General features: G+C 39.7%; 1 protein-coding gene across 2 annotated transcripts; it reads right to left on the bottom strand.

Annotated features, from left to right (window-relative positions):
- Positions 1-519: 519 nt before the first annotated feature.
- Positions 520-26,015, bottom strand: AFG3L2 (AFG3 like matrix AAA peptidase subunit 2). 2 transcript variants are annotated; one of them, XM_020793489.3, is made up of 17 exons: positions 25,772-26,015; positions 23,839-23,938; positions 22,349-22,420; positions 19,371-19,486; positions 18,327-18,479; positions 14,169-14,243; positions 10,863-10,984; positions 9,013-9,286; positions 8,411-8,548; positions 7,706-7,859; positions 5,771-5,878; positions 5,320-5,445; positions 4,899-5,009; positions 4,412-4,527; positions 3,413-3,613; positions 2,420-2,614; positions 520-1,457 (listed from the first exon to the last, which is right to left on the bottom strand). In XM_020793489.3, the coding sequence occupies exons 1-17, from the start codon at positions 25,892-25,894 to the stop codon at positions 1,218-1,220; spliced, it is 2,424 nt and encodes an 807-aa protein (XP_020649148.2). In that variant the 5' UTR covers positions 25,895-26,015; the 3' UTR covers positions 520-1,217. The 2 variants fall into 2 exon arrangements, with proteins under 2 accessions (XP_020649148.2, XP_020649147.2); XM_020793488.3 differs by having other exon boundaries at positions 10,863-10,987; positions 25,772-25,995.
- Positions 26,016-26,836: the final 821 nt, after the last annotated feature.

The following is a 26,836-nucleotide window of genomic DNA, read 5'->3' as shown; positions in this document are numbered from 1 at the left end:
TAGCTTTACCATTTATAGGAGGGCTGGGCAAAGTGTTACTCTCCAGAGGTTGTCAGTTTGCCACTCCCTAACCAACATAGCCAGTGGTGAAAAACGCTGGGACTTGATTCATCTTCCTACGAATAGTAGATTGTGGAGAACAGACCAACTGGTACCACATTCTCCCTGGTCTTGCTTTATTTACTCTAACTATATCCTAAACGCTGACGTTCTATTTAGTGAATAAATAATTTCAAGCCTCTGAAGAGTGTTTGCTTTGGCAACCATCATCAAGATACCTACAAGAGAAATATCCATCACCTCATCTGGGATGGGGGAGGGGATCTTCCCCCTCTAAAAAGGAATTGCACAGCCATTACATTTCCATAGTAACTGCAGATTAAATACACTTCCGTGCAACCTTTCCTAAGTGGGTTAAGGATAAGAGAATTTCTTACCTTGCACAACCCAGTGAGCTGATTTTATTGAATGTTTCCAAAGTATATTTACAAAATAAAATACACTTATATGTTCACTGTCTCCTAACTGCCTGTAAAAAAACTTTATTAAAATTGCAATAATATAATTTAAAGTTTACACTCGATTGTAGCCACTGACTCACAATTCCAAAAGAAAAGCTCTTTAATACGTTTCCAGTTCAATAACTGAGAACCCCACAGGTCTTTTTCCCAACCAGTGGCAAGGCAAAGGGATACATTTCAATGGGTCGATGAAAACTGAACATTTCCACAGAACAGAAGGAGTGTTATCAATTATTTGGACTCCTGCTATGTGACAGCAATGTAGTTCCCCCATGGTAACAATCTGATAAAGAGGATTTAACCAAGCAGATGATTTTTCCATTATTCCTGATAAATTAATATTCTATGCAGGCTTAAATGTATTTCTTAACAGAGGAGACTTGCACAAATCAGATATTATTTCTCTGCAGAGTTACCGAGCTAGAAGGGGGTTGAATGTAGACCCAGCAACTGTAGGATCTTGTTGTTTTTCTCAGTTTGTTTTAGGAACCAGCATCCAATGGAATCTAAATATTTCTCTGTAAAATAGAGAACACACCTTTCTTAATTCTACCACTGTTGCTGATTTCTTTATTTCTGTAGAGCAGAGCTTTCTTTGAGACCAGATCTTTGAGGACTTCCCCAATCTTTTCTGTTGAGCAACACAAACACAATGCCAGCTTTTATACAAGACCAAATTTGGCCATATTTCAAACACTAAAAAGGCATATCTCCTGTAATCTGTCTGGCAAGCTGCTCATCTGTGGTCTCCTCTTTCTCCTCACGATCTTTGTTCCAGTCTTTAAGGCCTTCTGGAAGTGATGTGTCTTCGTCTAAGCTGCCTGTGCCTTCAACAAATTCTTCATATGTAGATTTTTCAGCAAATGGTCTGGGGCCAAGCATTTCAATCATATCACTTTTATCCAAAACTTCCTTCTCTAGGAGCAGTAAAGCAACCTGAAACAACATGCATTTCATACAATATATGCACTAGAAATGGAAAATATTTGATTATCATACATGATAGAAAAATGGTGAGTCTGTTTTCAAACATTTCAGTGGTACATGCTGGGGACAACAGAATCAAAAGCTGTCTACTACCAACAGCTACTATAGGCTTCAAAAAGACTTTTTTAATGTTATCCTCTAGTCAGATACGGTGTGAGTAAGAATTAAGACACTTCCTATGGAGTCTGCATAGGAAGTAAATTAATAGCACTGCATGTTTCAATTCTTTCAAGCTGCCTAGTAAATAAAATATATACATGTTGCTCTTTATAAGCAGAATTTAACACCATTTGTTATCTTAGGCTATACATAAATTCCTACTGAATGAATTAGGAAAGCCTTCCTTGCAGAAAAATGCAGGCATCAGAGCTTATGGATAGGGAGTAGCATATTAATTCTGCACAAATCTGACAAAAAGATGAGCATACCCAAATGTGTAGATCTCTTACATACAGTACATAAGGTCAGAGACATCCTGCAGATTTGATGGTATCAGTGCTGGATGGACAGGGGAGGATTCTCACTGAGCTAATTGAAAATGGGCTCTGAAGAGTGGGGAGGAACCATCTAGAATAGCATTTGGACTGGCAGTGGAAGGCTATGGGGAAAGAGTTAGCAAAAATCAGTGCACCCCCTCCTTCGGAGGAGAAGGTCCTCCAGATCCTAATCTCCTCTATTAAGGGAAGGAAACCTTCATCTTCTAGAGGGTTAGCTCTGGGTAGAACCTAATACATATAGTTGAGCCATCCAGTATCTTTCCAGTGTTTTGAACGATAAACCATGTTTGGTTGACCTAATAGGATCTGTAGTCCAAAATACCTCAAGAACACCAGGTGGTACAGTTAACCCTGGTTTGGCAATGTATTGGACTTTGCACCTACTTCTATCAGAGTAAGCAAATGAACACATACCTTTTCCACCTCTGCTTTCTTTTGAGTTAGGAGAGCCAGGGTCCGTTCATAAGCTGTGTTAATAAGTATTCGCACCTCTTCATCGATCAATCTTGCAGTTGCTTCACTATATGGTTTTTCTAACACCATGTCCCCTTGCCGAGGAAGATCAAAGGAGATTTGCCCAACCTTTTCGTTCATCCCAAATTGAACAATCTGAGGAGTGAATGACACAATTCATCTAGTGGTGCATCATCTGTAGTGCTTTGGTCAAGAATAATATACTAAGTCCTTAATAGTTCCTTTCCCAGGATTTCAAGGTATTTGTGGGAGGTGTAATTCTACTGTCCATTAGGCTCTACACAGGACACCCTCAGAGAACTACACCTCTCACAAAGACTTAGGTCTCCCAGGAAGAACTGGTGCAGATTCCTTTTTGCAAAGGACGTAAGCCTCGGAATAGTCCATATCTTCCAGTTATCAGAGGTCTACTTCCAGTGCAAAAAGGAAACTGCACTAATGCTTCTCTCTTTGTGAGAAATGTAGTTCTTTAGAGTGAGTAAAATACAGATGTGCAGAATTCTGCCTGGGAGAATTCTGAGAGACAGAATCTAAATAAATAAATAAAAGTCTATTTCATCAGTAATCTTGTTCTTGAAGAATTCATTAAACATTAAGTGTTTAATAAAAAACTCTAAAAAACCCTATACAATACAAACTAAGATATGCATGCAGTTGGTGCTTCTCAATTTGTATTTCATTCATCATGAAATACAGAATTCCCAGCTCCAAGTTTGGATATGGGTGATGGCAGTAGTGGCAGGGAAACTAATCAAGTCCATATCCCAATTTTTTCTTTTTCTTTCTTCTTTTTTGGTATAAATGTATATGGGTATAATTCAAGGACATAAATGTACCGTATTTTAACAACAGGGATAAATGTTAGAAACAAACAGTAGGTACTGAAATTGAATATTTTCTCTTTTTTGAGAAAGTTTTTGAGGAAACACACACCTGGGCATATGCACTCTGAGTAACCTTCCGTAAATCATCTTGGGCCCCAGTTGTAATTCTTCCAAAGAAGATTTGTTCTGATACTCGTCCTCCCAGAGTCATGCACATTCTGTCAAGCAGCTGCTCTCTGGTGTACAGGTACTGTTCTTTTGGCAAGTACTGAGCATAACCCAGTCCTTTGCCACGAGGGATAATAGATACCTTTTATCAGAGAAGAAATGAAGATATTTTATGACATGTAAATTGGCTGGATAGCCTAGTGGGATGGCTGGCTACTAGGCTGGGGAATGAGAGCTCTCCACTGTGCCTCCTGGAAGAAATGCCATTCTCAGGGTTCTCAGGAATGCTATGCGGTCCCAGAGTGCGCCCAGAAAGCAGCACTGGAAAATTACTTTTGAGTTGCTAAAATCCACTTGATAAACAATTAATTAATTGTATTAAAAGTCTGTACTTCACACAATAGTTATCTGTGCTAGGACCTATGCAAACAGGATACATGTAGTGGTTACCAAAACCTTGAATCAACTGGGGAAGAAAGTATATCAACCATGTTCTATGTTGTTAGAACACAGCTGACATGTCAATCTGAATTTGTTTCAATTGGGGGGGGACAAGCTGACTTCCAGGGGTAGAACACAGGGAGAGGGATAATCTCTTCATCCCACTGTAGCCCTCGTGCACCCCAAAAATACACTGCAGAAGCCTAGGAAATCATATCAAGCTAGTTTTTAGGCAACTACAAGGGCTGCAAAGGAAGGACAAGGAAAGAAGTTTTGTTGTGCTGGTGCACAACAGGGCTTGTTCTGAAGCTAACAATAATTCACCAGTTGAAACAAAACAAGATTACAGTTACTGAGACATCATACTTCGATTGCCTCTGCCATAAAGGGAGAGAGCAAATGGCACATGCATAGGCAAAACGGTTTACTTATATCAGCTTATTAATGTGCCAAAGTATAACCACCAAATATGAACATGACACACATTAAATCATCATACCTTCAAAAGTGGATCAGCATATTCCAGAAACCAGCCAGCAACTGCATGGCCAGCTTCATGATATGCCACTGTCCTTTTCTCCTCTGGTTGTAATACTTGTGTCTTCTTTTCCAATCCTTTAATTTAAAACAACAATAAAAGACTTTATTGTTGTCTCATACATTTCTTAGTTGTGGAGCCCAGGAGTGACTTATAAGAAGGTAGAAGGGGCTATTAGATTTCCCCCCTTATCTCTCCCCACCACACCTAAACCATATGAAGAAGACTTGATCACAGGAAAAAGAATACTTATAGGCAGAATGGAGTGTTAGCTGCTAAGTATTATCCTCTATTTTTTATCATACCTTGGGAAATTGAAGCAGAAGTCAACTCTATTGTTGGATATCAATGATCATACCACTTATAGAACAAATAGCCTTATAAAATGAACAAAAGACTTGATTGGCAATATTACTGACAACATAATCACAGTATGTTCTTTTCTCACCTCCTATCACTCGTTCAATGGCTTGCTCAAAGTGCTTTTCATTTATGGCATCTGAAAGATGTCTGGCAGCAATTAAGGCAGCTTCATTGCACACATTAGCAATATCTGCACCTAAAATAAAAAAATGGGGGGGGGAGATGATCTGAGCTATTTCCAAATATTTGTTATCACTTGGTACAATGAGGACATTACATTGCTTCATGAAAAACAACCAAAGCTCCAGTGAAGCAAAAGCTACATATTATGGCTGACCAAATTGTTTAATTTTGGTGCTATAGAAATAAATTAAATTGTTAAGAATTCGAGATCAGGTTCATGTACAGCTTAAAAAATTAATTCAATATAATCTTTCTAACATCTAGAATTTGTTAATTTACATAACATACCACTTACATGATCATTGTTCTACATGATCACCTACCTGAAAATCCAGGAGTAAGTGATGCAAGCTTCCGTGCTAAACTATCTCTGTTCAAGCTAGCATCCAACTTAAGGGGCCTAAGGTGAACTTTAAATATAGATGCTCTGCCCTTAATATCTGGTGGCCCTTGAAGAAAAGAAAAAGCAAATGTCAAGAAAAAGCAAACAATTTTAAAATGAGCTGTTTGCTTCCAAAAGTGATTCAAATACTTATGGTTATACCAGTCCCAGTGAATGCTGTTACTGTCTTTCTCCAACAACACCAGCTTCTCACACATAAAAATATCTTAATGCAAGAATCCTTTCACAACAGCAACCCACCTTGTTTTTCTAGTATGATGCAGGTACATTATCTATTTCCTTTCCTTTCTGCATAGTTTAACATGTTCTAATACTTCTGGCTTGACATCATCATGAGGTCAAATGTGTCTATCAAGGTAAAGAGAGCTTACCAATAAAAATCTGTCTATCAAAACGTCCTGGCCTCATAAGCGCAGGGTCTAGAATATCTGGTCTGTTGGTGCCAGCTAGAATAACAACGTTTGAGGTGGTATTAAAACCTGTGAACAGAACATCAATCAAAATGTAACTATTCAGAAGCACACTCAGCAAATGCATTATTTTCAAAACAGTTCTTATGAATTGTATGCACAGTACAATAAACATATTCTAATGATCAGTGTATTGGTTATTTTCTCTTTACCTCATATATATTCCTGAGTGAGTTCAGTTTGCTTTGTGTACACACTGAAAACACTTGGGTGAACCACTCTCAATTCACTGACAAAATTAAATAGCCTGTGTCAGAGAATGAAGAAGAGGTTGGAAAATGTTACTATGACAGCTATGGAATACAAGCATTTATAGTGTACATGCATCTATGATTTGCACCATCGCACACCTTCAAAACCTGGAAACAAAATTACTACTGCTGGAAACATATTTCTGTCATAGGAGGATATAATGTAACTCCTACAAAATTCACATTTATATCAAGGGTTACTTTCTATTTCTATTCAGAATAAAATTGTATCTTGATACCTTATTGTTGTAATGTGCCATCAAGACACTTCCAACTGAGAGGATTTTCAACATATGTGAAATGTTCAACTAGTGTTTTACTATTGCCACTTTCCAATGAGTTTCCATGTTAAAGTAGGAATTTGATCCCAGATTTCTTGAATCCTAGTCTGACACTCTATCCACTATATAATAGTAGCTCTAATTTCTACACTGATTCTTATACTGCAATTACTTTCAAACTGTGGCAATATGCACAACAAGAAATTAAACTGGTCAGAAACCTACTGGTTCATTATGCTGACATAAGTGTAACGGTATCAATTGTCACAGTGAATTGCCATAGTTAACAAGTTGCTGCTTGTATCTCTCTTTGTACACCAGGCACATGTGTTGGTGCACTATAAGGGATACAAGTGCAACTCATGAACTAGTGGAAATTTGCTACCACGATTGGCACCACTGCAGTGACATCAATATAAGTAACCAACGTAATTCTGTTATATCTGTTTTTCTTTAGGATGCTTATGTACAACATGAGCTTAGACTGAACTGCCTTTTAAATAATGATGATTTGTGGAAAGTTAGGATTGCCCTGTAGGAAAGGCTCTGATCAGTGGGTCAAAGAAAGTGTGATTTCTCCTCTACCTTCAGCTCTTTGCAAGCTATGCAAAGATGCTGTAGAGAGGGTTGGGAGACCTTTAGGTGAATCACTGGAAGTGTGTAAAGACCGTAGCAAAAGGAAAAGAAGGGGGGGAAGCCTTACTGCCATATAACATAGCATTTCATGTGAAGAAAGAAGTTGTTCTTACATTGACTTTTATAACAAACACACGTTTAGTACCACAAAAACAAAAACTCCAGTAGCCTCTATGAGCAGAGCAGGTGAAGAGGATTCTGGCGTATATATCCACAAAAGTACCCTGGTCTGCTTCTTAGCAAAAACTAGGCATTTTTATATTCAAGTCTCTTTTCAAAATTAGGCATTACTAACAAGGTCCTTCAATTAGTAAACAGACCTTTGAATAATTTGAGACACTCTATCTTGACTCACAGCATACTAAAAATTGTTTTGTGGTTCTGAAGAAGTTAGAGGTATTCTGGAATAAGCATCTGTTTTTCCAAATTATAGTCCAGGACATGGTTGATTAAATAGTACTGGCTGGTCAAATTGCTACCTGCCAAGGTTTTACTACTGCTTTACATTGTGCCTTAACAAACCCCTTTCTGACAACCTTTGGCTGTGTTCTCAGAACAACTCACTTAGTACCAACAGGAACCATTTCCAGACAATCTGTTTAAGACTGGAATTTTACATTCCTATCCAGAGGTGACAGGAATACACTAAAAGAAACTAGAATAATTACCATCCATTTCTACTAGGAGTTGGTTGAGTGTGTTTTCTTGTTCACTCTGCCCTCCAAAGTTACTCCGTCCTCTCTTTCTTCCCACTGCATCTATTTCATCAATGAAGAGAATGCAAGGGGCATTTTTACGAGCCAGGACGAATAAATCACGGACCTTTGCAAGAGAAAAAAAGTGTCAAACATATAATGCCACAAATTGTTCTCTAATCAACACTACTGAATATACTGTCTAACTACGCTTATGCTATAAAAAAGCACAGTACTGCCAGATTAAACTGTAACCAACAGTTTCAATAGTTATGAAACAATTGAAAAAAGGGTATTTAAAAGCTCAAACAACAATAGCAACTCTGAAAAGCAGACACAAGGATTGTATATATCTATAATATTTGAAATAAGTGTTTTGTGTAAGGAGAGCATGTAATTTATAACAGATGGACCTGGACCAGGATTAAGACTCAGATCCATGCTATTCCCAGCATGGGAAAGGTGAGAGGAGCCCAGAATACAGTAAAAAGACCACAACTCATAATAAGATATTTTAGCATTTAATCAGAATACCAGTTACAGTTCCTAATTAAAAGAATTTGAAGCCATCTATTGAAAAAGAACTATAATTGAGCTATCAAGTTTAGTGGTTTATGTTCTTGGCAGTGTCCTTTTAAGAAGTGACACTGCAGTAACAGGGCAAGGCCATAAACTTACTCTAGCAGGACCAACACCAACAAACATCTCCAAGAATTCGGACCCATTGACAGTAATGAAAGGGACATTGGCCTCTCCAGCAGTTGCTTTTGCAAGAAGAGTTTTTCCTGTACCTGGAGGTCCTGTCAGAATAGCTCCCTAGAAGAGAGGGAAGACAAAAGTATAAACACTGCTAAACAATAAAAGAAGTAGTTTTTAATAGTTTTTAAAAGTTTTAAATATATTTTTAAATGATTCCATTTATTTTGATCAGTCTTATAGCTTAATGGTTTTTAATGTATAACTTATTGTGTTTTAAAAAAAAGCCCCACATTAGAAAAATATTTAGGAGGATTTCTTCTTAAATATGCCAATTGACTATGATGCAATTTAAAGTTGAATCAATACATTTTGAATGTGAATGAAAAATAAAGGGCACAATCCAATGCTGGACGTCTGCTGGGGGAAACAATGGAATCCAGCAGAAATAGGGTGATGTTCTCCTTTTCTTACTGTCATGCTTTTATACACCCCCTTGGGCTTGTAGACAGCAAAGACAGCCATAAGTTCTGGTTTCGCTGAGAGAGCTATAGTACCATAAATTTTTATTTGAGAATTCTTACCTTTGGGATCTTTGCTCCAAGTTCCTGGTATTGTTTTGGGTTTTTCAGAAAATTCACAAACTCCATTATCTCTAATTTAGCTTCCTCACAACCAGCTACATCTTTGAACTTCACATCTATTTCATCTTTTAGGACTTTGGCTGTTGTTTCACCTACGCTGAAGAGTCCACCCATTCCTCGTCCTGCCCGGCCCACTCCCGCAGGTCCTCTTTTTAATGAGTACAATAGAAAGCCAACTATAAGGGCAGTCGGTAACATATTCAGAAGAAATGAACTAAAAACAAGGAAAAAAGATGGAGGTCAATTAGTTGTTTTATAACACACACACACACAAAGACAAATATATATTATTTTGGGGAAACTTTAGTGAAATGCTGTTACAGACAAATTAAGTTGGGCTACTATAAACAACAAATGGTTCCAAGAACCTTTCTGATTCATAACATGTTTAATATAAAATTTATCTTATACTAGTAATGAGTGGGCTATATATAGGTTACTATTATTTACTTTGAAAGAATATCTGCCATTTCCCTGAGATCTAAATACATGATTATTTAAATATATTTAAATATAACTGATTATTTAAAGTCCAATTTCAACTGGGCTTTAGGCCAGGACATGTAGCTAAGACTGCTTTGGTCACCTTGGTAAATGACTTGCACTGGAGACTGGTTAAGGGCAGCACCCTTTTATTAGTTCCTTTGGATCTTTCAGCAGTATTCAGATCATTTGACGAGGCTGGGTACTGGGGGCACTGAATCGCAGTGGCTCCAATCCTTCCTGCCAAGGCGCATTCAAAAGGTGGTGTTGGGAGAGCACAGTTTGACATCATGGCCTCTGTCATGTGGTCTTAGGGTTCTCTCTCCCCCTCCCATCCCCATTATATAACACCTACATGAAGCCACTGGGAGAGGTAATTCATTAGTGCCACTCATACCCCGATGGCACTCAGTTCTCCTGCTCCTTGTCACTGAATACCAAGGAAGCAGTCAGGACCTCTGAATGCTGCATGAGCTTGATAAATGGACTAGATGAAGGTGAATAGGCTGAAATTAAATCCTGACAAGACAAAAGTGCTGCTGGTCAGTAGAAAGTCAGACTTGTAAATTGTTTTACAAGGGGTTGTGTTCCATATGAGATGGTAGGCTTGAAGCACGGGAATACTCCTTGATTCTGTACTGTCGCTGGATTCCCAGGAGACAGCAGTGATGAAGAATATCTTTGCACAACTCAATTTAGTGTGTAAATCTTTCCAGAGATGACTAGATTTAACAATAGTCACTCATGCCTTAAGTTACATCCCATCTTAGAGCCACAGAGTGGGCATATGCAGCCTTTGGGCCTCATACTGTCTACTTCTGTATTAACATAGGAATTTAAACAATTATCTTGATCTTAGTCGAAACAGGAATTTTGGAGAACTATTTATTTATTTATTTAAAATATTTCTATGCCCTGAAAAGGACCCAAGGCAGCTTAGAGGGATCAAAGCATGAAAAGATATACATTACATGAAAAGATATACCTCACAAAGTGAGTATTACAGCATGAACTGCTGTGGAAACATCTTCATGAACACCTACAGAAAACAGCTGAACTGCCCAGAGAGATCTAGCCATTGTCTATCTTTCCTCTTAGTTATGACAGGGAGAATGATTACATGGGGCTTTTAAATGTGGTCACTAAACACTGAAGGCAGCAAGGATGAATATTTATTTATAGTTTAATTCAAAAGGCTTAGATCTCAAAAGGAATAATTAAAAAGGGCTCTTGGTCAATATCACCACTTCATGTTCCAAAGAGGATATAACACATTCAATTACAATTTCCTTGATTCAAATGCTTACCCATCACTTTCTGCTGTGTACACTACCGGTAGCCTATTTTCTCCTTCAATACCCATCTCAAGCTGCGCAGTTTCCAAGTTCCGCTCAAATGTGTCCACACTTCCAATATTAAACCAGACATACTGCTGTCAAAACAAAAGCAGTTTGTGTTTCTTCAATTTAGCATCTTAAATTAATCTTGATCAGACAGAGAATAAAATCTGGTTCTGGAGAAACAGAGGGCTTGCTCAAGCATCCAGTGAGTTATAACATATACTTTGCTTGCCAGACAACAACCGCAATCATGATTTTTGAGTCTCAGAAAATGGTTTTAATTGTATTCTTCTATTTATAAACCAAAAGAGCACTACCAGATACAACAGGTACATCTGTGAATGCTAAAACAGCCAGATGTCTCTGTATAAAGGAACTACATCCATCTTTAAAAACCACATAGGTATGAACCTTGGATGCTTCCACTGCTATTCCAGGCAATGTTCCCTCTAAACTGTGCGACCATGTGACTGTACAGTACTGCATTGGCGCCACGCAACTGAGCCAGTGTTGCTGCCCATTTGCTTCCAGTCACGGCCAGACCCATGGGAGGGAAGTTGCTTCCACATTTCCAATATATTAGCCTTTACATGGCATGAAGTATGTGCAATGACCTCCCAGTCTGCTAACAGTATTAGGATGATTAAAAGTGCATGATTAAAAGACAAAGTATAAAAAGAGACAGAAAGCAGAGAAGAGATGGGAAACAAAATACAAGGGAGACAGGGAAAGTTACAAAAAATTGAATGCAGACTTCTAAAGAATAGCAAGGAGAGACAAGAGGGCCTTCTTAAATGAACACTGCAAAGAAATAGAGGAAAATAACAGAAAGGGAAAAACTAGAGATCTGTTCAAGTATATTGGAGATATTAAAGCAACATTTTGTGCAAAGATGATAAAGGACAAAAATGGGAGGGACCTCACAGAAGCATAAGACATTGAGAAGAGGTGGCAAGAATACACAAAGGAATTATATCAGAAAGATCTGGACATCCCGGACAACCCAGATAGTGCAGATGCTGACCTTGAGCCAGACATCTGGAGAGTGAAGTCAAGTGGGCCTTAGAAAGCATGGCTAACAACAAGGCCAGTGGAGGTGATGGCATTCCAGTGGAACTATTTAAAATCTTAAAAGATGATGCTGTTAAGGTGCTACACTCAATATGCCAGCAAGTTTAGAAAACTCAGGAGTGACCAGAGGATTGGAAAAAATCAGATTGGATGAATCACAAGACTGCCAGAAGAAATATCAAGAACCTCCGATATGCAGATGATACCACTCTGATGGCAGAAAGTGAGGAGGAATTAAAGAACCTCTTAATGAGGGTGAAAGAGGAGAGTGCAAAAAATGGTCTGAAACTCAACATCAAAAAAGCTAAGATCATGGCCACTGGCCCCATCACCTCCTGGTAAATAGAAGGGGAAGATATGGAGGCAGTGACACATTTTGCTTTCTTGGGCTCCATGATCACAGCCGATGGTGACAGCAGCCATGAAATTCAAAGATGCCTGCTTCTTGGGAGGAAAGCTATGACAAACTTCGACAGCATCTTAAAAAGCAAAGACATCACCTTGCCAACAAAGGTCTGCATAGTTAAAGCTATGGTTTTTCCAGTAGTGGAAGTGAAAGCTGGACCATAAAGGAGGCTGACCGCCAAAGAATTGACACTTTTGAACTGTGGTGCTGGAGAGACTGAAAAAAGAACAAATCAATCAATTTTTGAAGGAAATCAACCCTGAGTGCTCACTGGAAGGACAGATCCTGAAGCTGGGGCTCCAATACTTTGGCCATCTCCTGAGAAGAGAAGACCCCCTGTCGTCCCCTTCTCCTTATGCCTTCACACTTTCCCTGATATTGGGAAAGTGTGAAGGCAAGAGGAGAAGGGAATGACAGAGGATGAAATGATTGGACAGTGTCATCGAAACTACCAACATGAATTTGACCAAACTCTGGGAGGCAGTGGAAGACAGGAGGGCCTGGCATGCTCTGATCCATGGGGTCACGAAGAGTCAGACACAACTTAACGACTAAACAACAACTAGTCATTAACAGTGGTCTTTCTGGTGTGTGCGATCCTAATCTTTAAATAGGTGACAGAGAGTATCTAAGGCCTCCACCTTTCTTGAGTGAGAGATTTTTTATATGCATATGTATAGCCTCCCTGACCCCTCAAACCACCTATCTTCTCTCTCCAAAATGAGTACATCTTGGTCATCAGATGAGTTTCCTTTGTCCTTCAAATCAAGCAATACTGCTGATTGTGGTTCTGAGCTGTTGCCCCTCCTGTGCTGGGCCATTCTCCTGCTTAGTGGCTGTCTGATTTCTCCAATGTAGACCTCCGAACACTCCTCTTTGCATTGGATCGCATATACTGTATTGCTCCTTTTGCGTTTTGGTGTCCAGTCTTTTGGTTGGATGAGTCTCTGCCTTAGTGTGTTAAAACACCGTTACAACACAAACTAGGGGTCATCAGGATGCTAAACACACACAAAAAAATCTGCACTTCCATAGAAGCCAAGAAGAAGGAAAATGGACACCTGAGGACAGCCCTGAAGGCCTGTGGATATCCAAAATGGGCCTTTAACAAGGCAATGTCCTGACCCATCAGGGCAATTGAACAGTCTGAGACCCAGAGCTGATGGAAGAACCTGGTCATTCCTTATATGGCAGGTGTGTCTGAAAAGCTCAAAAGGATTTTGGTAAATACCTCATACCCGTGCACTTCAAACCCCAAACACACTAAGGCAGAGACTCATCCACAGTCTAGTTTGTGGACAAACTCATTCACAAGTAATTTTGACGTTTACTTATAAGGAGAAAGGTAAAGGTTCCCTTTGACATTTAGTCCAGTTGTGTCTGACTGTAGGGCGTGGTGCTCATCCCCGTCTCTAACCCATAAAATCAGTGTTTGTCCATAGACAGTTTCTGTGGTCACGTGGCTAGCGCGACTAGACACAGACGCCATTACCTTCCCACCGTGGTGGTATCGATTTCTCTACTTGCATTTACATGCTTTCAAACTGCTAGGATGGCAGGAGCTGGGACAAGCGACAGGAGCTCACTCCGTTGCATGGATTTGATCTTAATGACTGCTGGTCTCCTGACCCTGCAGCACAGAGGCTTCTGCGGTTTAACCTGCAGCGCCACCATGTCCCTCCCATAAAGAGACAGAGTCCAACCTTAATGGTCTGTTTAACTTAAAGAAATGCTCACAATGATGAAAGGTGTGCTCCCCTCAATACATTTAGGCAAGCAAAAAAAAATCAACTTACCCCTTCAGTGGGACTCTTCCCTGGACTAAAGATCACTCTAACATAGCGCTTGTTCACCACTTCAAGCTTTTCCACCTGTAAAAACATAAAAGAAATCGTACACTACTGCTTTTGCATATTTCTACTCATTCCATGTGATTTACCACCAGAGTTTGTAAAATGACAGAAACAAATTTGTTAGGACTACCTTGATACAAAGTGCAAAACTGTGGTCTTAAATTGTTTACACAAGCCACATTTATCACCAACCACTGGTTAACTAAACTGAAAAAGGAACTGGAATACAGAACTACAGTAAATGGCAAGTTATCCCATTTTATATTTAAGATCACTCCAGTGTCTACAAACATCCAATGATGGTTAAGGAGAGAGTGATTTAGAGGGAAATTTGCCATCAACATGGGCAGAAGCGATAATTTCCCTTATTCACAAGGAAAATATGGAGGGAAAAGAAATCCAAAACTACAGACCGATTTCACTGTTGAATGTGGACTATGAAATATATGCGACCATGTTGGCAACTAGACTAAAAAGAATTTTATTATAGCTAATACATCAACATCAGTCTGGATTCCTCCCAAAAAGACAGATGAAAAATAATATAAGGATAATTTTAAACTCTCTAGAATACTATGAAGCTCACCCGGAGAAATAGATGGCTATGATATTCTTGGATGTGGAGAAAGCCTTTGATAATCTTGATTGGAACTTTATGTTATATCAGCTGGAACCGCTACAAGTTGGAGAAAGATTTTTGAAACTAATCAAAGCAATCTATACTCAGCAAAAGGCAAAAGTGAAAATTAATAGAGAGTTGACAAAAGAAATGTACTAGATAGGAATGTCCACTCTCGCCATTACTATTTAGAAATATTAACTGGACAAATCAGAGATAAAAAGGAATTAAAAGGACTGAAAGTAAGAGGTCACACTTATGAACTCCAAACCTTTGCAAATGCTTAGTCATTATAATGGAAGATCCACTAGACTCAATAGAAGATTTGATGGAGATCCTGAAAAACTTTGGTGAAATGGCAGGAATGAGAATAAACCAAAAGAAAACAAAAATACTTGTGAAAAATAAGAGAAAACAAGAAAGATAGAACTTAATAGAAAAGACTAACTTTCAAGAGGAAGAGAGAATCAGATATTTAGGGATTCAGATTACAAAGAAGACGAGCACATTATTTAAAGATAATTACATGAAACTGATTAAAGAAATACAGAGCAACTTGGAGAGATGGGAGAAATTACAGTTATCGTTGATGGGAAGAATTGCAACTATTAAAATGAATGTCTTGCCAAAAATTTATTTGTATTTTGGACAATCCCTATAATATTAAAACAGTCCTTTTTTCAAGAACTCAATAAAATATGAGATTTGTATGGCAAGGTAAAAACCAAGAATTAAAATTAAAGCAATGCAAGATGCCAAACAAAGGGTGGGTTTTGGTTTTCCGGATTAGATTCTATATTATAGATCCTGTGTACTAGATTGGATAAAAGAATGGATAACTTTGGAAAATGATAGATTACTCAACTTGGAAGGACATGATTTGCAGCTCGGCTGGCATGCTTTTATATGGTACAAAAGAGATTAAGAGCAAAAACATTTTAATTCACATATGATAAGAAGAGCTTTAATAGGAACTTGGACAAAGATACCAGTATGGGTATCACCTACAGGGGCCTTTACACAACCCCATCTTATGATGAAAGCGAAGCTCCTAAGATATCAAGATTTATTGAAAAAGGACTGTTAGTTAAAGTCTAAAGAAGAGTTAGAAACACAGAATACAGTGGTGCCCCGCATGACGACGACAATCCGTTCTGTCAAAATCGCTGTACAGCGAAATCATCGTCATGCGAAAAAAACCCATTGGAATGCACTGAAAACTGGTTAATGCGTTCCAATGGGGAAATACCTCATCGTCCAGCAAAGATCACCCATAGAGAACTGCCGATCAGCTGTTTAAAATCGCTGTCTTCCGAAGCTTGTCTGGAAAACAGCCATTTTACGAAGAGAGGGAAGCCATTTGGCGGAACTGGAAAAATCATTGTTTAGCGAACAAACGGTTCATGAAGCAGGGACCTAATCAACGTAAAGTGGATTTCCACCATAGAATCATTGTTTTGCGATCACAACAACGATCGCAAAAAAGTCATTGTCAAGCGATTTCATCGTTTACCGGGGTAAGTGTGTAGTGGGGCACCACTGTATATACATAGACTGGTGGTCCAGAGTACAGCTAGAATCTAGATATAGCAAAGATTCTTGAATTTCTGAATGTATCATTGTGCATACTTTATGGACCTTTGGATCCTAGGAATTGCACTGCATAATGGATGACACCCATTTAATCCTGTTTTGAGACATGGACAAATTACCTTTTATGTAAAACTGAAAATGACATTCTTTCTCCTCATGAACAACATTTACAATGATTTTCATTCTCTTTATTCTCAAGTCCAAAGGTGAATGCTGATGCTACTATAGCCAACACAGTACTCTGTGTGCCATCAAAAGAAAGGAGACAAAGAAATGAGAGTATGCTCAGGAGATCCCTTCGTATCCCTCCTTCACACCACTCACTCCTTCAATTTCACTTAACTAGGGACAGGGAGGGAGAGGAATGCATCTGGCTGACACATTACAGGGTTACCTGTATATGGATTTTGGTCTCTCTGCTTGATTCCAAAAACTAAGATTTCCCAGTTTCCAAGCTTTCTCACATGGAAAGATATTTTCACTTGAATCACAATGAGAATCTATACTTGCTAGAGACCTTCTGATGTGTCCATTACTGTGTGTCTACAACAAGTTGTCCTTCTCCAAGTGTGCTGGACCGAAGATGCTAAATGAGTAAGTGATGCTTTTGTCACTGTCACCACTCTTGCATTACTTTCTGCCTTGGGACATTTAGCATGACTGCCAATAGTAAGATGTAAACGTTTGTCCCCCATCTGCTTAGAATGACTCCCACACCAATGTGCAAAAGGAGCGACACAGCAGCATTTGAGGAAAAATTTAAAAAGCTACTAAGCAAATTTGTCCAAAAATGTTCAGCTTCTCAGTTCTTTCTCAAGGGGAGAGATCCAAAATACAAGTTTTTATTTTAAAACATACCAGCTAAATCTGAATTTCTTTTCATTAATTTCTCAAGGCCTTCAGCAAACATGGAGTTTGAGAGGCATGGAGTCTTCCTTCACTTGCACCAAGGGCATAAATAAGAAAATGGGGGGGGGGATCCTACTCTGCTCAATGTTCTAGTAGGTGTGAGAAAGCAGCGTCTCTCCTTGAAGTCCCCTTGTGAGCATGAAGAGTAAGAAGGAAAGATAGAGTCTTATGTCACATTGCTGTTGAAGGCCTGGATAAGGAAAGAAATAGTGGGAGAAACAACTATGGTTTCCCCCCTTAAACAAATGTTCCTACAAGAATCTTAGCCTCTCCATCTGGCTCCCTGTGCTAACATGAGGAAGATATGGGGATCTTGCCTCACAAATTCCTTGGCAGAGAAGAAACAACAAAGAAATTGCACATGGTGGCTTTTTTAATCCCATGTTTTCCAGAACTTCTCTTGCCAAATGGCAAAGGGCACTAGAGTCCCCGACAAATAGGCAAGTGGAAATGGGGATGCTTATTAGGGACATACTTAACTATACAATTCCTTCCTGAGACAACAGGTTTTTGCACTCCAACAATCAGTTCGCTCAAGAACTGTGAAGCAAAGCTGTGTTTTTGTTTGTTTCTTTTAACTCACTGTACTGAATAGTTATTGTTGAACTCTAGTCTGCTTTAAAGGCTTTTTTAAACAAAATCTGTTTCTGGAAATTTCTAATATCATTTGTTTTTAACCCACATTGTCAGATACCATGAATGTCTAACAGAAATATACATGGCTTAAATAAACTATATATAACTTATGAAATGCCTTGGGCACAACTAGATGCTATTTTATACTTTTAGACATTGTTATATTTTTCTTCTCATGGATTAGATCAGTGCTTTTGTTCAATGAATACAATATATTCAGTTTTCTTCCCTAAATGCAAACTCCATTAAAAGTTTTCTAATTTTCTTTAGGTTAATCTATCTTGGCTTGAGCTTAAGCACAATGATGTTAAAGTTATTCAGTGAAGTTTCCCAGTGCTACCTACCACTCCTTGGGAAAGGTAGTTGTTGACAAAGTCTTTCCATGTGATTTCTCTCACAGGAGTCCTTAAGAAAAAGTAGTAGGTAAAGGCAATCCATAGAAAAGAACTACCCACAATGTACGAACGGAATTCTTTATCATCCCAGGGAAAATCACCCTAAAAGGAAAAGGTAAAAAGATACTGAAACCAGAAACAATTGCATAAGTCAAGTTCATGAGTTTTCATGTTTACACTTACAAAAGCAGAGGCATGCCTTTTCCCATCCTGAAACAGGATGCCAGTTCTTGCTCAGCATACACACAAGATAATATCTAGGGCTCTGGGCCACTATGAACTCTGCAAGGTACTAAAATATAATCATCATACGTTCTTTCAAATTGACTTAGGCTTCTCATTTCAATAACAATACTTTAAAAATATGTTGTTATGTGCTGTCAAGTGGGAACCATCTTAGAGCGACTCTAACAGGTCTTTCAAAGTAAGTGAGATATTGGTGGCTTTACCAGTTCCACGCCCCCACTGAGTCTCCATGGTGGACCATGGATTTGAAACCAGAGTCCTAGTCCACCACTCTATCCACTACACCACTATGAGTATCCAAACAACAAAACATAAACCAAGATGGCACCTAATAATGCCCCAGTAACTGAATAGAATTGATGCTTTTGAATTGTGGTGCTGGAGGAGGCTCTTGAGAGTCCCCCGGACTGCAAGGAGAACAAACCTATCCATTCTGAAGGAAATCAACCCTGAGTGTTCACTGGAAGAACAGATCGTGAAGCTGAGGCTCCAATTTTTTGGCCATCTCGTGAGAAGGGAAGACTCCCTGGAAAAGCCCCTGATGTTGGGAAAGTGTGAAGGCAGGAGGAGAAGGGGACAACAGAGGATGAGTTGGTTGGACAGTGTCTGTGAAGCAACCAACATGAATTTGACCCAACTCCGGGAGGCAGTGGAAGACAGGAGGGACTGGTGTGCTCTGGTCCATGGGGTCACAAAGAATCGGACACGACTTAACGACTAAACAACAACAAAAAACTGAATAGAAACCTTTTGTAATCTGGACCACCAGTGAGTATCTTCTTTCTTGCCTCCTTTTTTACCTCCGCCAGGACCTCCTCCACTGCCAGTCCTAGAAGGTCGCTGAGAATTAGGTTGCTTTACATCTACAGAAAAAGTACATACATGCGTTTCCAGAAAGACTTGAAATTATTTGTTTTGTCAGTTCAATATATTCCATGTCTAAATAACACCAACAACTGTAACTGTTAAACTATACATTACAACAAACATATGGTTCTCTGTGAGAATAATCTTGGGTATCCCACCCCTCAATAACATCCATCATAACTTCCATCATATCATAACTCCAAGATATTTCCTCATCTCACATAAATGACTACAGATGGCAATCTGCAAGGAATACAAATATCTGCACTGCAGAGAATTGGAATACCTCCAAGCTGCAAAAAAAACACGAAGTATCACATCAACAAAATGACCGCTGATTTCCATGGGATGCCATACAGAGGAGGGCAGCCAGTACAAAAGCAACATTTTCCATTATGTGCAGTTTGCTTTAATAATCTGACTCTGGCCTGCTTTACAGAGTGGAAACCAAGATTACTGACAGAAATAAATATTAAGTTCCTTCACCACTGAGGAAAAGCACTTTACCAATGTTATGGTTCCTTATATGTACAGTGCTGGGGGGATGAGGGGAAAATAACACCATGTAAGACTTTGCAGGAAATATAATACTCTGAGAAGAGTAATTCAATATAAACCAGTTATAGCTAAGTATCCCAGAAAAATGTATTTCTAAATTTTTGTACAAAAATGTCCTTTGCTCAAGTCCATTTATATCTAGGTTTTAAGCTGTGTTAATTAGGTCCATGTACTAATATGTAGGACGTGGTGGCAGCGCGGGTTAAACCGCAGAAGCCTCTGTACTGCAAAGTCAGATGACCAGAAGTTGTAAGATCAAATCTATGTGACGGAGTGAGCACCTGTCGCTTGCCCAGCTCCTGCCAACCTAGCAGTTCAAAAGCATGTCAAAATGCAAGTAGGTAAATAGGTACTACCTTGATGGGAAGGTAATGGCATTCTGTGTCTAGTCACGCTAGCCAGATGACCACAGAAACTGTCTTCGGAAAAACGCTGGCTCTATGGCTTGGAAACCAAAATGAGCACCACGCCCTAGAGTCAGACACAACTGGACTAAATGTCTAATTTACTTTACTAATATGTACTCAAGCCCCTCCACAGACTGCAGCCTTGTCATGGCGAAGGGACTTGAGTAACTGAGAGAAGCTATAGGCTATGCCATGCAGGGACACCCAAGACACACAGGTCGTCGAGAGTTCTGACTAAACGTGATCCACCTGGAGCAGGAACTGGCAAGCCACTTCAATATCTTTGTCAAGAAAAGCCTTTGTGTGGAACACAGCAAAATATGGCAAGTTCTTAAAGAAATGGGAGGGCCTGACCACTTTATCTCCTGAGAAATCTATATGTAGGACAGGAAGCAACAGTTAGAACTGGATGTGGAACAACAGATTGGTTCAAAATTGGGAAAGAAGTATGACAAGGCTGTATACTGTCCCCCTGCTTATTTAACTTATATGCAGAATACATCATGCAAAAGGCCAGACAGGAAGAATCACAAGCCGGAATTAAGATTGCTGGAAGAAATGTCAACAAACTCTGATATGCAGATGATACCACTCTGATGGCAGAAAGTGAGGAGGAATTAAAGAACCTCTTAATGAGGGTGAAAGAGGAGAGTGCAAAAATGGTCTGAAGCTCAACATCAAAAAAACTGAGATCATGGCCACTGGTCCCATCACCTCCTGGCAAACAGAAGAGGAAGATATGGAGCCAGTGAGAGATTTTACTTTCTTGGGCTCCATGATCACTGCAGATGGGGACAGCAGCCATGAAATTTAAAGACATCTGCTTCAGAGGAAAGCGATGACAAAGCTAGACAGCATCTTAAGAAGCAGAGACATCACCTTGCCAACAAAGGTCCTCATAGTCAAAGTTATGATTTTTCCTGTGGCGATGTATGGAAGTAAGAGCTGGACGATAAAGAAGGCTGACTGCTGAAGAATTGATGCTTTTGAATTGTGGTGCTGGAAGAGACTCTTGAGATTGCCCTGGACTGCAAGGAGAACAAACCTATCCATTCTGAAGGAAATCAACCCTGAGTGCTCACTGGAAGGACAGATCCTGAAGCTGAGGCTCCAATACTTTGGCCATCTCATGAGAAGAGAAGACTACCTGGAAGAGACGCTGATGTTGGGAAAGTATGAGGGCAAGAGGAGAAGGGGACGACAGAGGATGAGATGGTTGGACAGTGTCATCGAAGCTACCAGCATGAATCTGACCAAACTCCAGGAAGCAAATAGGAGGGCCTGGCCTGCTCTGGCCCATGGGGTCCTGAAGAGTCGGGCACGACTTAACGACTAAACAACAACAACACTAATATTTTAGTAACATGTCACTGCACAGAGATCAAGAGGATTAGAGATTCTACAGGCAAGTTCTCTGCTTATCATCTTGTTGCTACACCACGACGTTTTAAAATAGGACGCAGAATAATCTGTTCTTCACTGGTTCTGAGCATACCTCAGCATCTAGAACCATTAAGGTAACAAACTTTGAAAGGTATGTAAGGCTGGGGATGTGAATGGGGCCAGTCCATGGAGACCTTTCATAAAAATGCTCAAGATATATTAACAAACACCGGACCAAGAATTTGAAAGATAATATGGGTGATTTGAAACCTGAAACACTGCAAGTATACAACATGGGCATTTGAAAGTTATACTAAGAGAAGCTACAAGATAAACCATAGAAGATGAATGACCTTCTTTCCATCATCAATTTTTCTGGTTCAAGTACAGAGTTAGAACTCACAAAGCAGGGTGTAAATTATGGTTTCTATTTACCAGTAGTCTAAATGTATAGCAATCCAACTACTGTTTATTCTACATACAGGCCTGAAATGAAAGGACTTTTTATACCTTTGGTTTCTCCATCTCCAGAGCCTTTTGTTTCATTAGGTTTCTTCCCATTTGGAAAATATTTTTCAAATCCTATTAAAAAAAAGATGTGTCATGAAAAACTCATCCACACTGCATTGTGCTTGGGGAAGCCTCACAATAAACAATACATTCAAACAGAAGGGAGAAAAGTAACAATGATAAGAGACCCTCAACAATTCTGACTGATAACATAAACAGCAAGATGACTGGTACTCAGTGAAAAGTACATACATATGTTATTTTAAAATTTTTGCATTTCAAAACACAATAACAATGACTAGATTTCCTGCTATGTAAATCCATCTTCCTTTGGAACTGTTTATTTCTGTAAAAACACTGCTGCTAAATACAGAAGAGAGTGAAAAGGTATGGAAACCAGAAACAGTTATTTGTGAGAAGAAAAACTATATTCTCAGAATTTAATTAGCAATGGTATTGGATACAAACTCTCCAGCTGAATCGTGACACAAATCTAATAAAAGTATCAAAATCAAATAAAAGTAGCAAGGGACAGGAGCAAAGAAAGGAGAATATGCACATTTGGAAATGAGGCAAATGGCTGTAGGGAAACAAAACCTTATTAAAAAGACCAAAGAGGATAAAAATCAATCATTTTTTTAAAAAAAAACACATCAGTTTAAATCACAATTTAAATAAAAAATATTTTTTATTTAAATAATTTAAAAATCTAAAAAAAAAACCCTAAATTGTGCTTTAAATCAATTTGATTTAAATCAAATCCAGCTTGTGATAAACTATCTTCCAATTAGACAATAGCCAAAATCTTGCTGAGATTTTACGTGCATGAAGCAGGAATAATGTAAGTTGCTGTGACTAACCAAGGAAGTGCCTGGTAAGTACCAGGAATGTGAATTCAGTGCATGACTGGGTGCATGATCAGCATACACTGGTGCATAATCAGTTTCTTTAGAAATAATTACCTGATCACTTAAATAAACGTAGGAAACATTGCAGCCAATCAAAGCACTGCCAGGGAAAATATCCCAAACAACTGTGTGACAGGAGTAGTTCTGTGGTATTGATATAAAAGGAATGGTCAGATTTTTAAACTGTCTAAGTCACAGGTGAATTCAACCATAGAAAATGTGATAGCTGAGGCTTATGCATTATCAGTTTAAATGTGACTGCAGACCAGTAGCTCTCACATAGTATAACTCTACATTACAAACATTCAGAAGAATAAAATGGGAAAACACTAATTAGTTTGCTCTCTTTTGGGCAACTTTCTAACCTTTCTAATTTTTTCTAAAAACACTGCACTTTTAACAGTTAAAACAAAATTTCAGACAAGTGTAAAAATAAGAAGTCCAAAAATGAATCTGCTGACTGCCTTAAATTCTCTCTACATAATTAGTTCATATTCAAACACAGCAGCAAAACAAGCTTCAACTCCACAATAAAAGTGTCAACATTCATGTACTACATCACCATCACATAATAATAATTACCTTTCGGCGGTTGGGAGAACAGCCTTCTGTAAGCAGCAATTACATTTACAAGGGTATTACTTCTATTTGTAGGAACCTGAGTGGCTACATGGTCATGAAGCTGAAAAATTAAGAACAGTGACTGTAGAACTACAATGTTTTTTCCCACTTTTTTTTTCACAAATCTATGCATACCCTGTTGGAAATAAATGCCACTGGTTTTAATAATTCAATAGAGTAAATGTGCACTGTTCTGTCACTTTACAATGCAATCCTATGCACACACTCATCTGGGAGTTAAGTCTCACTGAAGACTTTTTCCCAAACATCGAAAGTGTAATAGAAACACATTGCTCAGCATTTTTTGACTTCTTTCAAGCACCCCAAGAAAAGACACAGTTGAAATATATTTTTGACGTTAAGAATATAAACTAGGATACTCTTAATGCTTAGGGCAGGCTTGTATTGAAAAAATCACCTGGTCACTACATGCATCCAAGTCACACTACACAGGGGAGTAAGTGGGTTGGCAATAGCAGGATTCATGTCATTCATCTTTTACCAACCTTCTTGGTTTCCATCCTAACTACAGGGAAAGGGAAGTTGTCTTCCACATTTGATATCAATAACCAGCTAACCTTTTTATTTTTTAATGTGAGCTTTCGTGGACAAGTCTACTTCATCAGACATAGGAGAAAGAGAATTACCATGGCAAATATTTATACATGACATCAAAATACAGCAATTGTGGTTGGTTGGTAAGAAAGTATCTTTGATTTATAGGCATTTTACTGAAGAAAATTAGAAAGCCCCCAGTTCAAATCCTCCATTAACAGCAAAACTACAGACTGAGCAGGTGACCTGAAATAAACCACACTCTCTCCATCTTACACCTTCTTACTCTTATAGGCAAAAATGAATAAAGCCTTCCTTAACTGCCTGAGAAAACAGTCAAGGGGAACAAAAGAAAATGATGCCGATAAAGCACTTTGTACTGTCAAAAGCACTACACACCAGACTCCAAAAAGCACAAAAAAGTGCAGCTCGCTGAAGCTTTTGTGGAAAAGATTCAAAAACTTATTTATTTATTTATTTGATTTATACCCCGCCTATCTGGTCTACTCGACCACTCTAGGCGGCTTCCAGTATAGGATAAAATAAAACACAAGAACATTACATAATCATTTGATACAGTTACAATAAAATAGAGAATAAAATAAGAAGGAATAGAAAAGAAATCAGGTATTGACTGGAGGGAAGGCCTGGATGTACAACCATGTTTTTAATTGGGTTTTAAAGATTTCCAGCGGACATGCCTCGACAGCGACAAGTGTCAAGTCAGCCCATACAGGGGCTGTTGGCTTGGGCCTGAAACGTCAGAGGCAGCAAAATGCAACTTTCCACTAAATCTCCCCCGCCCGCCCCATTCATCATCTCCATTCATCTAGTGACCTTGGGACACTCCCCTTCTCTCGAACCAGCTTTCCTTCACTGGCCTGTTCTGAGGAGAATCACGTACGCTTCCGCGAACTCACTGAAAGAAAGGCTAGAAGAAAACATAGCAAATGAATTACAACAACAACAACAGCTGAGGAAGACGCTTGTCCGGAACTCTGAAGATCTACTACCGTACGAATCGGGGATAAATACTGGTCTAGCTGGACGAGCGGTGCGGCCTGGTATAAAGCGGCTCATCTCCTTAATACTAAACATGCACCATTACATACGCTTAGATAACGCTTAAATAAGCGATTGCCTCAACGGAAGCGGGCTTTCTCCTGAGTGAAAGCCGTAAGAACCGAAGTCGCGGAAAGAGGCCGAGCGCCTTCCTCGTTGCCGCCGCCGCTGCCCGATGATGATGAGGAAGCTCAGGGGGGCGAGGCGGCAGGGGCGAGGGAGGCGTGTGAGCCCCTCCGCCTCGACCGTCCTTGCCTTCCAAGCACATGTCACTCACCAGTCTTAGGTAACGGGAAGAGGCGGCCAGGCCCCGACCGCAAAGCAGCTGCCGAACACCCGGCGAGCAGAGGAGGGGACGCCGGCAGCAGCCCCTCGACAACAAGAGGCAGCGATGAGCCATTCTCCCTCGGCCAGGCCCCGGGCCCCGAAGCGCCGCTCTAGCACACTCACTCTCTCGCGTACACACACGCACGCCCAGGGTGAGCTGGGCCACACCCCCGGCGCCGCCAATGACGCCATCGCGTCGCCCTCCCCGTGACACTTTCGCCGATACGCACGCGCAATAGAGTCCCAGTTTTTCTACCTCACGATTACTCGCCCTTTTTTCCTGTTTGGTTATCGCCCCCGTGACCTTATTAGGGCGGATAGTCCTTGTTTTGTTGTTTCCCCCGTTCCTACAAGAGTCAGCGGACGAGCACCTTCGTATTCCGCTTCGGAATATGAGAGAACGTCACATACTGGGGGTGGGGTTGGCATGAGGAAGGTGAAGCCCTCCGAGTTATTGCTGGTCATCAACTGCCGCGACCTCTCACCTTTCGTTATATCGCCTGGGGCTGAGGGGTGTTGCAGTCGGACGATATCTAGAGATTCACATATCCCATCTGCGACATCCAGTCAGAATAATCGAAAAAGGATAATATTGACAAATGACGGCTTCACTAATTTAATAATTTCAGTGTCTTCTCACGACTTTCACATAAACCGTATGTGGAGTACTCGTGACGTTCTAACGGCCATCATCAAACTAGAAGGTAATGAGGATTCCTCCTTTAAAACAAAGTACACCTGATTACTGGAGGCTCCCTTCTTTCTTTTGTATAATATGCACATGGATTTTATTTGACTCCGAAAAGGAAATCAAGAATTACATTAGCAGCAAAATCTTGTGACACGAAAACAGATATACAGCTGCACCGTGATCTAAGGGGAAAAAGCGCCAAGATGCAAACGCATTGTATGGTTTCCTATTCAAAGCAACTCGCCGTTCGAGTTTTAAAAGGCCGCCACTCCCAGTTAATATATTAGTGACAGCCGGTATCACCACGGCTGCAAATGCCGATAC

The sequence above is a fragment of the Pogona vitticeps genome, chromosome 4 (genome assembly GCF_051106095.1).
Source record: "Pogona vitticeps strain Pit_001003342236 chromosome 4, PviZW2.1, whole genome shotgun sequence".
Lineage (NCBI taxonomy): Eukaryota > Metazoa > Chordata > Lepidosauria > Squamata > Agamidae > Pogona > Pogona vitticeps.
Note: the sequence above shows the minus strand (reverse complement) of the source record. Positions and strands in the feature narration are given on the sequence as shown.